The following is a 17,908-nucleotide window of genomic DNA, read 5'->3' on the forward strand; positions in this document are numbered from 1 at the left end:
TCATTTCTACAAAACCTCTATTGTGGACAAATGTCACCGGAAAAAATGATCCGTGATCTGGAATTTTTTGTCCGTTTCCCAATGTTCCATTACAGAAACAATCATTGTACATATCTATTCTACTACTAACCACTTTAAGACCGGAAGGATTTCCCCCCTTCCTGACCAGGCCCTATTTTGCGATTCGGCACTGCGTTACTGTAACAGACAATTGCGCGGTCGTGCGACGCTGTACCCAAATAAAATTGATGTCCTTTTTTCCCAACAAATAGAGCTTTCTAGGTGTGCCTAGAGGGTGTTTTCTAGTTGTGAGGGGGATGGGTTTGTGGAATCAACAGAGAGACTTGTGATCCTAAATAGGAGGAACACAGGCGCTCTGTATTGATTCCTGAAAGAACAACAGTCTGCTGTGTTTACAACAGCAGACCGCGTTTCTCTCTTCACAGGGAGCGATCGCCGGTGCCCGGTGGAAATCGCAGCTGCCGGCCCGGAGAATCAGCTTCCTCCAGGATCGCTCCCATGGATCGCCGTTTTCGCGCAGCTGATCCAGCCTTCCGCAGTATATATACGGTGGGCGGTCGGCAACCACAATTTAAACTATGGGCCTGGTTATTTGTTTATATGTTTTTCATTACCTAAAATGTTACTAAACCCAGGATCCTGCAGTCACTATATCTGCTCTCCCACTGTACACAGAACATGGAAATGCAATTATTTTATTAATTATAAACTGCTAAATACCTTTTCTCATCAGCAGTATATAGCAGTCTTGTGACTTCTATCAGTGTCTGTTTAAAGCTTGTGGGATACGTTTTCATTCATGCTGATTGACACTATACTGAGAAATGTTTAATGTGGTTTGTGTCTATACAGGTGCATCTCATAAAATTTGAATATAATCTAAAAGCTTATTATTTCAGTAGTTCATTTTCAAAAGTGAAACTCATTTATTTTATATAGATACATTACACACAGAGTGATATATTTCAAGCATTTCTTTTTTTTTTTTAATTTTAAGGATTATGGCTTAAAGCTAGTGACACCCCAAAATTCAGTATCTAAGAAAATTAGAATATTACATTAAACCAATAAAGGATTTTTAATACAGAAATTTTGGCTTACTGAAAATTCTGGCCATGTACAGTATAGTATGCACAAAATACTTGGTTGCAGCTCCTTATGCTTGAATTACTGCATCAATGTGACGTGGCATGGAGGTGATCAGCCTGTGGCACTGCTGAAGTGTTATGGAAGTCCAGGTTGCTTTAATAGCGGCCTTCAGCTCATCTGCATTAGTGATGTCGCAAACCTAAAATTCGCCGTTCGCGAACGCGAACATCGGCAAATGTTCGCGAACCGGCGAACCGGGCGAACCGCCATAGACTTCAATAGGCAGGCGAATTTTAAAAAACACAGGGACTCTTTCTGGCCACAATAGTGATGGAAAAGTTTTTTTAAGGGGACTAACACCTGGACTGTGGCATGCCGGAGAGGGATCACGCAAAAAAAAGTTCTTAAAAATTATAATTTTTTGATAGAGAGCCAATAATTGGAAAAATTAAAAGAAAATAAAAATAAAAAATTTCTTTGGATTTAGCATGTGGGGGGTCTAAAAGGTGTACCTGTCAAGTTTCAGCTCTGTAGCATGTCCAGAACCCCTAAAAAACAGCATTTTTCTTATATTTTCAGGAATACGGCTTCTCTGCGGCTGGCTTTTTCTCTTGCAGGCATTTAGCGGGCATTTTTTTAGGCAGGCATGTCATTTTTTGTATTTAGTGTCTGGAGGGTCTAAAAAGTGTACCTGTCAAGTTTCAGCTCTGTAGCATGTCCAGAAGCCCTAAAAAAACAGCATTTTTCTTATATTTTCAGGAATATGGCTTCTCTGCGGCTGGCTTTTTTTCTTGCAGGCATTTAGCGGGCATTTTTTTAGGCAGGCATGTCATTTTTTGTATTCAGTGTCTGGGGGGTCTAAAAAGTGTACCTGTCAAGTTTCAGCTCTGTAGCATGTCCAGAACCCCTAAAAAACAGCATTTTTCTTAGATTTTCAGGAATATGGCTTCTCTGCGGCTGGCTTTTTTTCTTGCAGGCATTTATCGGGCATTTTTTTAGGCAGGCATGTCATTTTTTGTATTTAGTGTCTGGGGGGTCTAAAAAGTGTACCTGTCAAGTTTCAGCTCTGTAGTATGTCCAGAACCCCAAAAAAACAGCATTTTTCTTATAATTTTTAGTAGAAAACGAATGCAGTGTTTTTCCAGCTGTCTTTTTTTCTTTCTGGCAAGCTGAAATATGATATGCCAAGGCAAACATGCCTATCAGTTGAGCTATGACACAGACAACACTGCACACATGGGGAAATATGTAAAACAAAAAACAGGAAAAGGAAATTAGGTGACGGTCACAAAACATGATATTGTGATTGGCCAAATAAAAAGTCGCCTCGCGATGAGGTCGCGCCAAAGTCGCGCTAAGTCGCACTGGAAGCGACGCTACTTTAGTGGTAGCGGCAGTGTAAACCAGCACTAAAACATCCAGTGTGTGAATACGATCAGGTATGATGTTTTATCGGTCAAGTAGTGTAAGGGTTACGCCCGTCGCCCGCTTCACAGTGACAGACCAAACTCTGACAGACCAAACTCCCCGTTTAACAGTCAGTCAGTCCATTTGCACAACCGCAAACTCCCCATTTGCACAAGGTTGGATACCAGCTAGCCATGTCCCGTTCCTTGTCCTCACTGACATCATTGAAGGTCTCTTCCTCCACCCAGCCACGTACAACACCAAGGGTCCCCGAAAGGTGACAACAAGCCCCCTGGGACGCCTGCTGTGGCTGGTATTCCACCTCCTCAAAGCCAACATCCTCCTCTGACTTCTCTTCTTCAGACTCCTCTCTCTGCGTTGCCACAGGTCCAGCAATTGACAACGACAAGGCTGCTTCTGGTGGTGATGGGGACCACAACTCTTCCTCTTCATGCTCATCTACAGCCTGATCCAGTACTCTTCGCAGGGCACGCTGCAGAAAAAACGCATATGGGATGAGGTCGATGATGTTGCCTTGGGTTCGACTGACCACCAGGGTTGTCACCTCCGCAAAAGGACGCATGAGCCTACAGCCATTGTTCATGAGCATTCAGTAACGCGGCCAAAAAATACCCAGCTCCGCAGAAAGAATGAAAGAAAATGAATGTTTTTTCTATGAAAAATTATCCTGCAGATCGCTTTTGGTCTGTTCACAATGAAGCAACGACCTTATCATCTGGGGTGTGCCAACACAATCCTAGAGGTGATCGCTTCATTGTGATGCGCAAGCCCCTTCACCACGACAAGGTAATGATCACGAAGGGGAATTGACACATGTATGTGCCTTTTTTTTTGTTTTTTTGCAGCCACAGTGTAGCACCAGAGGCCAGAAAAATTAGGCATGTACACATGCATGAAAAAGCAGGTATTGTTGCAGCCGCTGCTGTAGCAGCGGCCTGAAAAATTGAGGTTTTAAGTCAGAAAGTGCACTAAAAAATTGCGGCTTGAACCGTAGTTGGTGGCGGAGACGTCACGTAAGTCATCCGGCATGCAGAGAATGATTATATACAGCAGCGTGTGGACCATTTTTAGGCCAAGGCATCTCAGTCATCACCAGGCCTTTTTTAGTCAAATGCATCCCCCACTGTCAGTCCCTTCGGGATCCATGCCTCATTCATCTTAATAAACGTGAGGTAATCAAGACTTTTTTGACCTAGGCGACTTCTCTTCTCAGTGACAATACCTCCTGCTGCGCTGAAGGTCCTTTCTGACAGCACACTTGAAGCGGGGCAGGCCAGAAGTTCAATGGCAAATTGGGATAGCTCAGGCCACAGGTCAAGCCTGCACACCCAGTAGTCAAGGGGTTCATCACTCCTCAGAGTGTCGATATCTGCAGTTAAGGCAAGGTAGTCTGCTACCTGTCGGTCGAGTCGTTCTCTGAGGGTGGACCCCGAAGGGCTGTGGCGATGCATAGGACTAAAAAAGCTCTGCATGTCCTCCATCAACAAGACGTCTGTAAAGCGTCCTGTCCTTGCCGGCGTGGTTGTGGTGGTAGGAGGAGGATTACTTTCACCTCTTCCCCTGTTGGATTCCCGTTGTGCTGTGACATCACCCTTATATGCTGTGTAAAGCATACTTTTTAACTTATTTTGTAGCTGCTGCATCCTTTGCGACTGCCGGTAATTGGGTAACATATCACAGACTTTCTGCTTATACCGGGGGTCTAGTAGTGTGGCCACCCAGTACAGGTCGTTCTCCTTCAGCCTTTTTATACGAGGGTCCCTCAACAGGCATGACAGCATGAAAGACCCCATTTGCACAAGGTTGGATGCCGAGCTACTCATGTCCAATTCCTCGTCCTCACTGATGTCATTGAAGGTGTGTTCTTCCCCCCCCCAGCCACGTACAACACCACGGGTACCAGATAGGTGACAACGAGCACCCTGGGATGCCTGCTGTGGTTGGTGTTCCTCCTCCTCAAAGCCACATTCCTCCTCTGACTCCTCTTCCTCACACTCCTCTTCCAGTGTTGCCGCAGGTCCAGCAATCGATGGTAAGGCTGTTTCTGGTGGTGGTGATGGTGACCACAACTCTTCCTCTTCCTCTTCACGCTCATCTACGGCCTGATCCAGCACTCTTCGCAGGGCACGCTCCAGGAAAAAAACATATGGGATGATGTCGCTGATGGTGCCTTCGGTGCGACTCACTAGGTTTGTCACCTCCTCAAAAGGACGCATGAGCCTACAGGCATTGCACATGAGCGTCCAGTAACGTGGCAAAAAAATACCCAGCTCCGCAGAGGCTGTCCTAGCACCCCGGTCATACAAATACTCGTTGACCGCTTTTTCTTGTTGGAGCAGGCGGTCGAACATTAGCAGTGTTGAATTCCAACGTGTCGGGCTGTCGCAAATCAAGCGCCTCACTGGCATGTTGTTTCGCCGCTGAATATCTGCAAAGTGCGCCATGGCCGTGTAGGAACGCCTGAAATGGCCACACACCTTCCTGGCCTGCTTGAGGACGTCCTGTAAGCCTGGGTACTTCTGCACAAAACGTTGCACAATCAGATTCAACACATGTGCCATGCACGGCACATGTGTCAACTTGCCCAAATTCAATGCCGCCAACAAATTGCTGCCGTTGTCACACACCACTTTGCCGATCTCCAGTTGGTGCGGGGTCAGCCACTGATCCACCTGTGCGTTCAGGGCGGACAGTAGTGCTGGTCCGGTGTGACTCTCTGCTTTCAGGCAAGTCAACCCCAAGACAGCGTGACACTGTCGTATCCGGCATGTGGAATAGCCCCTGGGGAGCTGGGGGGGTGCAGTTGGTGTGGAGCAAGACGCAACAGCAGAAGAGGACTCAGCCGAGGAGGTTAGCAAAGAGGATGGAGTAGGAGGAGTAGAGGAGGTGGCAGCAGGCCTGCCTGCAAGTCGTGGCGGTGTCACCAACTCGTCTGCAGCAGAGCCACGCATTCCATGCTTGGCAGCCGCCAGCAGGTTTACCCAATGCGCAGTGTAAGTTATATACCTGCCCTGACCGTGCTTTGCAGACCAGCTATCAGTGGTCAGATGGACCCTTGCCCCAACACTGTGTGCCAGACGAGACATGATTTCCTTTTCCACAATAGAGTACAGGTTGGGGATTGCCTTTTGTGAAAAATAATTTCGGCCGGGTACCTTCCACTGCGGTGTCCCAATAGCGACAAATTTTTTGAAGGCCTCAGACTCCACCAGCTTGTATGGTAAAAGCTGGCGGGCTAAGAGTTCCGACAAGCCAGCTGTCAGACGCTGGGCAAGGGGGTGGCTTCTTACGCTCAAACATTTCCTTCACAGACACCTGACTGTGGGCAGGTGACGAGCAGGAACTGCTGAAGGTGAGAGGCGGAGGGGCGGGTTGTTGATAGGGGGCATGGAGGACAGCAGTGGTTGACGTGGCTGAAGATGCTGGACCAGGAGGAGGATGGTGGCTTTCAGTTTGTGTGCTGCTTTTACTCATGTGTTGATCCCATAGGCGTTTGTGATGTGAGATCATGTGCCTTCGCAAAGCAGTTGTACCTAGGTGGGTGTTGGACTTCCCACGACTCAGTTTCTTTTGGCACAGGTTACAAATGGCATCGCTGATATCAGAGGCAGACACACAAAACAAATGCCACACTGCTGAGCTTTGCAAGGACGGCATTCTGGTGGTGGCAACAGCTTGCGTTGATTGGCGTGCTGTCTGGCTGACCCCGGGTGCCGAATCTACATGCTGTCTGACTGCGCCACTAGCTCCTTGCGATGACCTCCTCCCCCTGCTTCCAACTCGTCTCCTTCTCCTCTCTGTCTCCCCATCTGAACTTTCCCCCTCTTCTTCTGCTCTTCGAGCAGGCACCCAGGTGACATCCACAGACACATCGTCATCATCAGCCGCTTCACTTGACAACTCAGCAAAGGCAGCAGCAGCAGGTACAACATCATCATCGTCACAATGTACGTCCATGTGTATAATGCTGCCTGACTGAGACATATCCCCGTTATCTACATCCTCTGGCACTAATAGTTGCGCATCACTTATTTCTTCCAACTGATGTGAAAATAACTCCTCTGATGGATCAAGTGAAGCGGCTGTGGTGCTAGTGTTGGTGGTGGTGCCGGCGGGCTGGCGAGTGGTAAATTGAGAGGTGCCCGAAGCTGAGCTGGAGGAGGATGGTACATTAAGGTTCCAAGCGGAAGCTGTAGATGATTGGGTGTCCTGTGTAAGCCAGTCAACTATGGCCTCAGAATTTTTTGAGTTCAGGGTCTGTGGTGGCCTCTGAACACTGGGCATTATTCTAGGGCCTAAGGAAATCACAGCACCACGACCACGACGGCCCTTGCGGGGTGGCCTGCCTCTGCCTGTCATTTTTTTAATGTGTTGTTACTGTTGTACTATGAGTGCAAGCTGCTGTGCCACCTTATATATCAGTGGTGGGTGGGCAGTGGCACAGTACACTCTCTGTGGACCTGACAGCAGTCACTGGCACCCAGGCAACTGCAATTTAAAAAATATATATATTTTTTTTTTACTTTGCAAGCTGCTGTGCCACCTTATATATCAGTGGTGGGTGGGCAGTGGCACAGTACACTCTCTGTGGACCTGACAGCAGTCACTGGCACCCAGGCAACTGCAAATTAAAAAATATATATTTTTTTTTACTTTGCAAGCTGCTGTGCCACCTTATATATCAGTGGTGGGTGGGCAGTGGCACAGTACACTCTCTGTGAACCTGACAGCAGTCACTGGCACCCAGGCAACTGCAATTTAAAAAAATATATATATTTTTTTACTTTGCAAGCTGCTGTGCCACCTTATATATCAGTGGTGAGTGGGCAGTGGCACAGTACACTCTCTGTGGACCTGACAGCAGTCACTGGCACCCAGGCAACTGCAATTTAAAAAAAATATATATTTTTTTTTACTTTGCAAGCTGCTGTGCCACCTTATATATCAGTGGTGGGTGGGCAGTGGCACAGTACACTCTCTGTGGACCTGACAGCAGTCACTGGCACCCAGGCAACTGCAATTTAAAAAAAATATATATATTTTTTTACTTTGCAAGCTGCTGTGCCACCTTATATATCAGTGGTGGGTGGGCACACAGTGGCACTGCAGTGGGCACAGTACACTCTGTGGACCTGACAGTCACTGGCAGCCCAGGCAACTGCAATAATAAAAAATATTTTTTTTTTCAATTTATTGCAACAAGATGCTGTGCCACCGTATATATATCAGTGGTGGGCAGTGCACTGCAGTGGGTACAGTGCACTCTGTGGACCTGACACAGCACTCACTGCAATTATGACAGAGGAAAAAAAAATATATTTTTTAAAATGCCAGGTACTGTGCCTGTGCCACCCGAAATGAGTGTGGTGTGCACACAGTACAGTCTGTGGTAGGTCTTTGGCCTCTCACACACAGCGGGCAGGCAACTGCAGTGTACAATAGATATATATATATATATATATATATATATATATATATATATATATATATATATATATATATATATATATATATAGGAAAAACTCTATTACCAGTTACCAGCCCTTAAAAGGGCTTTTGGGGACGCTAAATATATATATATATATATATATGTATATATATAAATAAAAAAAAAAAAACCTCAATTACCAGCCCTTAATAGGGCTTTTGGGGACACTAGATAGATAGATAGATATATATATATATATATATATATAATCTATACTGGGAAAGGTATCCCAAAGGGTGAGACCAACAACTAAACCTGAGGTGTGCAGGTAAGTGCTGGGGTACAAGGAAAAAAAAGGAAGAAGAAAAAAAAGAAGAAAAAAAGAAAGAAGAAAGAGAAAAAGTAAGGAAAGGGAAAGAGAAAGATGGGAGGAAGGAAGCAGAGGAAAGGAGAGGGATGGGAAAAGCAAGGTGGGGAAAGTGAAAGAAAAAGAACTGGGAAGGGGAACTGGAAGGGACAAGAATGGGGAAAAGTGGGACAGAGAACTATAAGATAAAGAAGGATAGGAAGAGAAATGGGAGGGCTGGTGGGACTTTTAAGGTACCAGATAATTCAAAATGATAAAGACATAATTAAAAACTAGAAATGTTTATTGACATAACATCTTTAAAACCAAAGACCAACAGTGTGACATAGATACAACATATATATATTTTTTGACATATACAAATACAAAAAAAGGGCAAATACATAAAACATAAGGCTGTAAATGAATGATAAGGATGAATGCGTCCAATGATGAACATCAGACCAGTCCCGACATGTTTCACGGGCAACAATGCTCCGTTTCTTCAGGGGAATGAGAATATATCAATCTATAATGCCTGTATGATACAACAACAGTAAACATTAGTTATTGGATCAAATGCATATATGTATAACGACAAATATAAGTTGCATGCCACCATAAAGTATTGAGATGCATCCGAGACCACCACCAAGGACAGACCCACTCGTGGACCAGTTGGATAGAAGTACTCCCCAAGAGAAACGTCTCACCCGCGGATGTGGAGGGGCATATGAAGCAGGATAAAGATATAGGCTGAAAAACCTTCACCATCAAGGAAAAATGGAAGAAAGTAAAGAGAAACTATATATTCGGCTAGTATAAGTACCTCATTTGATGTGTATAATAGACCCATTTGTATAGTCAGGATAAACACGGTTAAAAGCAGGAGGGCTCAAGTTTGGCGGCCATGTTGGAACCAACACGCAGGGCAATGAACTGTTAAAGTGAAAAATGCAAAAAACGTGTGCCTGTGATTAGGAGTCTGTGGAGTGACTCTCCAATGAGTAAATGGAAAAAAGGGGGGGCAAGGGGAGACAAAAGAGCAAAAAAGGAGGGGCTTTACCTGCAAAGTAATAGATGGATAAATAGGCCCTTTCAAGTACGGTTTAGTAACTCGGAGTCCGAAAGGGAGTCCAGATACTGGATTTATGTGCTGTTGTCGCTGGGTCAAGAAAAGCCAGCCATTAAGCAGTTCTTTAAAAGCATTGTCGAAGAGATAAAAAGGTTCAAAAATTAATGAATCATTCTGTCACCGAGTGACAAAAAACAATGTGCTGCACAATTCTTACCCGCGTGGGACCGTCATATCAACCAACGCCGACTCCTGACTGAATAAGGCATCGAGTCCCGCTTGATATGGCCCTCAACCCGACGCCACGCTGCGCATGACGTCATACGCAACGTGGGCGGGTCAGGTCCTCAACTGTGCGCGCCTCCAGGGAGGCGCGTGCGCAGTGTCGCTCTTAATGGGCCACAATGGGCAGCCCAGAACGGCCACAACAGCGCCGAACGAAAGAAAACTTCCGGCCAGCGGTGTGTGAGAGGACCACACATCCGCTGAGACATCTGGGGAGCGCACCACCCAGTGGCCGGAGGGGAAATATATATATATATAAGAAGAAACAACTCAATTACCAGCCCTTAAAAGGGCTTTTGGGGACGCTAGAAATATATATATATATATATATATATATATATATATATAAAAAAAAAATTACACAAATACCAGCCCTTAGAAGGGCTTTTTGGGGTGCTGTCCTTACAGCAGTAGTGGACCAAGAACACTGCAAGACCAGGAACACTGACTAACTGTCCCTAGCTTAACAGCAGCAGCAGCAGCAGCAGCAGCAGCTCTCTCCCTACTCTCACTACACACACTGCTTCAGAATGATCTAAGATGGATGCTGCCCTTGCTTATTTATAGGAGGTGGGAGGGTGTGGGAGGGAGGTATGCTGATTGGCTGGAAATGTGTCTGCTGACTGTGAGGTTCAGGGTCAAAGTTTGCCTCAATGATGTATTATGGGGGGCGGACCGAACATCGCATATGTTCGCCCGCAGCGGCGAACGCGAACATGCGAAGTTCGCCGGGAACTGTTCGCCGGCGAACAGTTCTATACATCTCTAATCTGCATTGTTGGGTCTGGTGTCTCATCTTCCTCTTGACAATACACCACAGATTCTCTATGGGGTTTAGATCAGGTGAGTTTGCTGGCCAATTAAGCGCAGTGATACCATGATCATTAAACCAGATATTGGTACTTTTGGCAGTGTGGGAAGGTGCTAGGTCTTGCTGGAAAACGAAATCAGCATCTCCATAAAGCTGGTCAGCAGAGGGAAGCATGAAGTGCTCTAGAATTTCCTGGTAGAGGGCTGCGCTGACATTGGACTTGATAAAACATAGTGGACCAACACCAGCAGATGACATGGCTCCCCAAATCATCACTGACTGTGAAAACTTCACACTGGACCTCATGCAACTTGGATTCTGTGCCTCCCCACTTTTCCTCCAGACTCTGGGACCTTGATTTCCAAATTAAATGCAACATTTTCCACTGTCTCAATGAAGATTTGGAAAGCCATGACATCTGCTGGTGTTGGTCAACTGTGTTTTATCAAGTCCAAAGTCAGCGCAGGCCTCTAGCAGAAAATTCTAGAGCAATTCACGCTTCCCTCAGGCTAAACAATTATATGGAGATACTGATTTCTTTTTCCAGCAGGACTTGGCTCCTGCCCACACTGCCAAAAGTACCAATACCTGATCACATCATCATGGTATCACTATGCTTGATTGGCCAGCAGACTTGCCTGACTTAAACCCCATAAAGAATCTGTGGGGTATTGTCAAGAGGAAGATGAGACACCAGACCCATCAATGCAGACAAGCTCAAAGCCGCTATCAAAGCAACCTGGACTTCCATAACACCTCAGCAGTGCCACAGGCTGATTGTCTCCATGCCATGCTGCATTGATGCAGTAATTCATGCAAAAGGAGCCCCAACCAAATATTGAGTACATTCTATACTGTACATGGACATACTTTTCAGTAAGCTAACATTTCTGTATTAAAAACCTTTTTTATTTATATATTTTTTTTTATTGGTCCTATGTAATATTCTAATTTTCTGAGATACTGAATTTTTGGTTTTCACTAGCTGTAAGCCATAAGAAATGCTTGAAATATATCACTCTGCGTGTAACACATCTATATAAAATATATGAATTTCACTTTTTGAATTGAATTCCTGAAAAAAATTAACTTTAAGGCCCCATGCACACGGGGCGTTCAAAAAAACGTACGTCCAAGCTAGTTATAACGCCGGGAAAAACCGGCGTTAAAAACGCGCGTTAAACAGCGTTTCTCAAATTATGTTAATGAGCGTTAAGCCGCGTTAAGCCGCGTCAGCGCTAAATAGCGTTTTTTTAAAAAATCAGTCCTCCTCCATTTTCCACACCCAAAATAACCACAATGCAATGTGTGGAAGCCATTTTGGTAGGAGAGAGAGAGAGGAGAGAGCATTTTCAGATTGGTTGAGAGTGTTTCTTGTATTTTCGGAGTATTTTTTGCATTTCTGAGTCATGGATCCTGTTATGCAGAAGGTTGATGAGGCGATCCTGCTCATCATCTTGAGAAGGATGCGTAGAAGGAGACAGTTGGAGGAGGAGAATGAGAGGAGCATACGGCGAAGGTTCTGGGTGCATCCTGTCATGTTGCAGCGTCTGTCCGTGGGGTACTTTACCACCATGTACACCCAACTCCGCATGTATCCGGACAAGTGGTACAACTTCTCACGTATGTCCGTTCCGCTTTTCGATGACCTACTGGAGAAGCTCAGGCCAAGGCTATCCAGGATGGACACGAACATGCGAAGCAGTGTGTCACCGGAGGAAAGGCTGCTTGTGACACTTCGGTAAGTGAAATCATTTGTGGGTGTTTTGTATAGGGTTAGTACTTGGGTTAAGAGGGTTAGGTGGTGAGGTCCTAGTTAAAACATTTTCAATGTATTTTTGAAAGATAGATGTAATATGTAATCATTTTTTATTTTTATTTTAGGTTTCTTGCTACTGGCCAAAGCTTTGTCTCCTTACACCACTATTTTCTGCTCGGTGTCTCCACGGTGGCCAAAATTGTTAAGGAGACATGTGCGGCAATATGGGAGCAGTTGAAGGAGGTGGTCATGCCGGAGCCGACTGAAGAGATGTGGGAAGCAGTTGTCGACGAATTTTGGGAGAAAACCCAGTTCCCCAACTGTATCGGTGCCCTTGATGGAAAACACATCAGGGTGAAGAAGCCCCCCCATTCCGGCTCTGCATACTTTAACTACAAGAAATATTTTTCTGTGGTACTCCTGGCATTGTCTGATGCCCATCTTCAATTCCTTGCTGTTGATGTAGGAGCATATGGCAGCCAGGGTGATGCCCGCATCTTTCGAGAATCGGCCTTTGGACGTCGGCTACACGAAGGACGACTCAACATACCAACAAGCAGGCCGCTACCGTGTACTGAGGAACCAAGCTTGCCATTGGTCATGGTGGCCGACGAAGCATTTGGACTGGCAGAAAATCTGATGAGGCCATACAGTGGCTATGGACTGAGTCACACCAAACGTATATTCAATTATCGGCTGAGCCGAGCTCGTCGTGTTGTGGAGTGTGCGTTTGGTGTGTGCTCAGCAAAATGGAGGGTTTTGCTGTCATGTATGCAACTGGATGTTGACAATGCCACCAAGGTTGTCCTGGCCTGCTGTGTTTTGCACAATTTCCTAAGGAGAAGCGACAGGAGCAGCGTTGAACCAGAGCCACGTAACCCCATGCACCGCGTGCAGTTTATGGACTTACGAACAACAGCACGAGTCATGACCATCAGAGATAAGTTTGCGGATTTCTTTGTCTCGCCTGATGGGGAAGTGGCATGGCAGGATAATTTTGTCTAAAATCATTCATCTTGTAAACTTTGTGATATCTTCACATACAGCTTTTATTAAACATGTATGTCAGTTCTTTTGATGTCTATCATTCTTCCATTGTTCTAGTTCAATGTTGCATGTGGCAAGTGTGTGCCAGCCCAATGGCCTGTGCATACACTTGCCACATGCAGAAGAAGGAGGGGGGTTTCCTTCTGCATGTGGCAAGTGTGTGCCAGCCCAATGGCCTGTGCATACACTTGCCACATGCAGAAGAAGGAGGGGGGTTTCCTTCTGCATGTGGCAAGTGTGTGCCAGCCCAATGGCTTGTGCATACACTTGCCACATGCAGAAGAAGGAGGGGGGTTTCCTTCTGCATGTGGCAAGTGTGTGCCAGCCCAATGGCTTGTGCATACACTTGCCACATGCAGAAGAAGGAGGGGGGTTTCCTTCTGCATGTGGCAAGTGTGTGCCAGCCCAATGGCTTGTGCATACACTTGCCACATGCAGAAGAAGGAGGGGGGTTTCCTTCTGCATGTGGCAAGTGTGTGCCAGCCCAATGGCTTGTGCATACACTTGCCACATGCAGAAGAAGGAGGGGGGTTTCCTTCTGCATGTGGCAAGTGTGTGCCAGCCCAATGGCTTGTGCATACACTTGCCACATGCAGAAGAAGGAGGGGGGTTTCCTTCTGCATGTGGCAAGTGTGTGCCAGCCCAATGGCTTGTGCATACACTTGCCACATGCAGAAGAAGGAGGGGGGTTTCCTTCTGCATGTGGCAAGTGTGTGCCAGCCCAATGGCTTGTGCATACACTTGCCACATGCAGAAGAAGGAGGGGGGTTTCCTTCTGCATGTGGCAAGTGTGTGCCAGCCCAATGGCTTGTGCATACACTTGCCACATGCAGAAGAAGGAGGGGGGTTTCCTTCTGCATGTGGCAAGTGTGTGCCAGCCCAATGGCCTGTGCAGATGTACTTCTATTTCAACATACAACTTTAAAAAAAAATGAGGCAAAATATCATTTCAAAAAAAGGTTTTTATTCAAATAAACACAAAAAAAAGAAAAAAATCACAAATGCTGGTAGGTGTATCCTGACTGATCGTCCTGGCTTGACCGCGGTGACTTTGAACGTGGATAGCTGATGTCAGGATGCGAGTGGGTGGCTTGGACATGTCGTTCCTGCGCAACCTCATGGTGGTAAGGGGGTCCAGGTAAGTTTGGGGGAGGGAACTGGGTAGGTGGTTGGGAGAAATCAATGGAGGAGTGGGGTGGGAAATAGGAGGGCGTGGACAAGACAGGTGTTGGGTGGCGTTGCGGAGGGGACAAGGTAGGTAGGTGGCGTTGCGGAGGGGGGCGGTATTGAAAGTGGGGTGTTAGCGTTGCTGAGGTCACAGAGGGCATTGGGGGATCAAGAAAAGTGTTGAATGGATCGTTTGATGGTGGCGGGCCACCACTTAGTTTTGCATGCCTATATTGTGTCATGATGGCGAGCACACGATCCATACAAAGCTTTTCTTCAGGTCCCCCAATGTCCTCCAGGATGTAGTATGCAGCACGGCAGAAGGCGGCGCGTGAGTTGCCAGGATCGAGGAACACATCCCCACTGCGCCTCTCCTGCCGCACTTCCTGCAGCAACGCTAACACCCCGTCCTCGTTTTGAGGGACAATACCGCCACCCCTCTGACGCTGATTGCGGCCACGGCCACGCACAGCGCCACGGCCACGCACACATACCTCGTTGCCACGAACGGGTACCTCGCCACGGCCACGCCCCACACCACTATCGGGAATTTCTTCCACAACACATTCCTGGTCCCTGGATTCCTGTTAAGAAAGAAAAAGGTTCAGTTTGTCACATACATACAATGAAGAAAAGAATGGCAGACAGACTAGACAGACACTAACCTGTATTGTGGATTCATCGCAGACATGAGATCCACTGGATTGGATCGTCATGTCACTGTTTTCAGTGGCAGCACTGGGGGGTCTGTCCTCTGGTTCTTCAACCACCTCCTGACTAGCATCCTGAGTCAGGTCCGCAATATTAGATGTTGTCCTGAAAAATATGTAAAAAAAAATGGCTGCAGAATAGCAATACATTCACAGAAAACGATGCTCTGAGCACCCCTATATGTAAGTCAAAAATACAGTATGTGCGACTTACTCTCTACTGCTGTCTATCATTGCTTGACGCAGGAATGCCAGGTGGTTGTGGTACACGTGTCTTCTTTTGTGGGAGGCAGCTGCACCACTTGTGTTAGCTTTTTCCTCCTCTGTCAGATCCCTCCTGACCCGATCACGCAGGGACTTCCACCTCTTTTGGAAAATTTTGCCTAAGAAGAAAAGTGAAGTAAGGTTAAAATATGCATTCTTTGTAATTATACAGCACACAAGTCATGCATTTCTGAAAAACTTACTTCTTTCCTTCTTCTCTGCGGTGCTCAATCGGTCCCAGCCTGGTGTTAGGGCTTCAGATATATCCATCCAGGTTTTTGATTTTTTAATCCTGTCACTATAGAAGGGATGGGAGACATCCCACAGCTCTGGATGGGCCTCAACTGCAGAGATAAGCTCTGTCTGACCTATATCAGCAGCCATTGTCCCTCTCTCTCCTGTATGTCCACACAGACACACCCACCCACCCACACGGCTGAGCAAAGGACACTTGGGAAATGTAAAAATGCATTTCCTGTGTTTTTACTCCATTACAGTGACCAATCACATTTCTGAAAATTTCTACAGCTTAATAACGCCGGACGCTGGAAAACGCAGATAAAAACGTTAAATAGCGTTAAATAGCGTCAAGCGCTTTTAACGCTCTAACGCTGGGCCTCAGAACGCGCAGGCCGTGGGTTCTTGTTGCAGCTGAAAAACGCTTAGGCCACTTACAGCTTAAAAACGTCTTTGTGTGCATGAGGCCATAGAATAACATGGAGGGGCGTTTTTAGGCTGCAAGAGGAAAACGTCTGACGCTGCTTACAGCGGCGTTAAAAACGCCCCGTGTGCATGGGGCCTTAGATGATATTCAAGTTTTTTATGAGATGCAAATGTAAATTACATAGAAAAAAATTTAGGGACCAGTTACCTATGGATCATAATTCTGATCGGTGCTGTGTGCTTGTGGAAGTGCTCACACCCCATTTGAGCCTTCCAATTGTTGCTATCTGGCAACCTATCCCTTTTTTAGTTATGCTCGTGTTTAGGCTAATTCCTGTATAATAAACAGGCAGATTCTGGAACAATGGAGTATAAATCCTCTGTATCTGTTATACCATACCTTCTGTTCCCGGTCCTCTATGACCAGTAGATGGGCTCCCATCCCGTCACACATTTCTCGACTCTCATTCCATGTTCTGAGTTCTCCTTCAGATGAAATGTTATAACAGTTCTCTCTGTGCCACAGCCAGCCAGCAGGACACACCATGCATCCTATAATTAAATAAATTCATGTCCATAAACCTTGGCATACAAACCCGGCTGTCTTAGACAAACAATTTCAGCTTAAATAGTTCTCTCCTTTCAACTGTATTTTACCACTTCACTTCTCATACTTGTACTCCCCCTATACATCAGAGAAGTTTTTAAATTTTTGCTATGGACCTATTGATTGGGCAAACCACAAATCCACAACTGGTTTATCACAGAGAGGAGACAACAATCCCAAAACCAGCAATTTATGAACATTCCTGGTTCTCCAGAGTATGCCAGAATCACCAGATTATGTACAAAATGTAGTGGTGGAGAATGGTTAAGTAGAGCAATATCTGAACAAAAATTAATGTATGGGGCTTGCTGGCTCTGCTCCCTGTATGCATCTCATGGATTCATGTTCAGTGTTAGATGAATGTGTGTTTTACTAATAAGACTCAATCAATAAGCATAATCAATAACACTGCCCATTTCCCGTGGCACCCAGCAGGATGTGATTGCAAGCCCCCCCCCCCCCCACCCACCCACTAATTTCCAGCTTTGGATTACCAGCCTTCAGTCTCCAATCAGAATTCATACTAGAAGACTATAGTCAGTCTTAGAAACCCTGTGATCTGCAGGCTTGTAAAGGAGAATGGTTGCCTTCAACTAAAGATGCACGAAGGGTTTGGTCTGAGCATGAGTTCGGGCGAACATTTGTCTGTTCAGCCGCTTGCTGAACACCCGAATTTGCAGGGTGTTTGCCCCTACGAACGCCCTGCAATGCACTGAGCACTGCACAGTTCATTCTGCACCCTGATTAGGCAAAGCTGTGCCCAATCAGGGTGCAGTGTAAGCTGGTTGTTAAGAAGCGAGGCCGGGAAGTCGTCATCAGGAAGCAGTCATCAGCTGTTAATGGGTTTCTCACTGACCTCTAAATCAAAAAAGTGGCAGTAAAAAAAATTAAGAAAAAAAAGCGATGTGGGGCATGCAGCCCGGCAGGTCAGGAAAGCAACAAGGGGCCCCCCAAATCCTGCCGCCCCCTATGTGAATGGGTATCGGGTACATCACACCCCTACCCATTCACCAAAAAAGTGTCAAAAAGTAAACCGTAAACTACAAGAAACCGTTTTGAAAAGTCCGTTATTAAAAAAATAAAAAAATTGTGTCCCTCGATGTAAATCCATCGTCAAGCACGACGCCTGCCAGTCCTGAAAAATAGAAAAACAAAAAGGCTCTGCTCCTTGCCTATAGAAGAAATGTCAAAGCGGTTCCAGAGGCCAT

The 17,908-nt window shown here is 46.1% G+C and overlaps 2 protein-coding genes and 1 long non-coding RNA gene across 3 annotated transcripts in view; 1 reads left to right on the top strand and 2 right to left on the bottom strand.

Moving 5' to 3' along the window:
* The window catches only part of LOC309563128 (killer cell lectin-like receptor subfamily G member 1), a 1,237,212-nt gene that overhangs the window by 916,325 nt on the left and 302,979 nt on the right, over positions 1–17,908 (bottom strand). The window lies entirely within an intron of this gene.
* Positions 1–17,908, bottom strand: part of LOC309563131 — a 64,196-nt gene that overhangs the window by 424 nt on the left and 45,864 nt on the right. The gene's annotated exons all lie outside the window — the stretch shown is intronic.
* Positions 11,893–13,247, top strand: LOC309563127 (uncharacterized protein; the record flags this gene model as incomplete). The annotated part of the gene is made up of 2 exons (XM_082267442.1): positions 11,893–12,224; positions 12,368–13,247. 2 exons carry the CDS (start codon positions 11,893–11,895, stop codon positions 13,245–13,247), a joined length of 1,212 nt encoding a protein of 403 aa, XP_082123568.1.

This window comes from Pelophylax lessonae (assembly GCF_965119305.1).
Source record: "Pelophylax lessonae genome assembly, chromosome: 9".
NCBI lineage: Eukaryota > Metazoa > Chordata > Amphibia > Anura > Ranidae > Pelophylax > Pelophylax lessonae.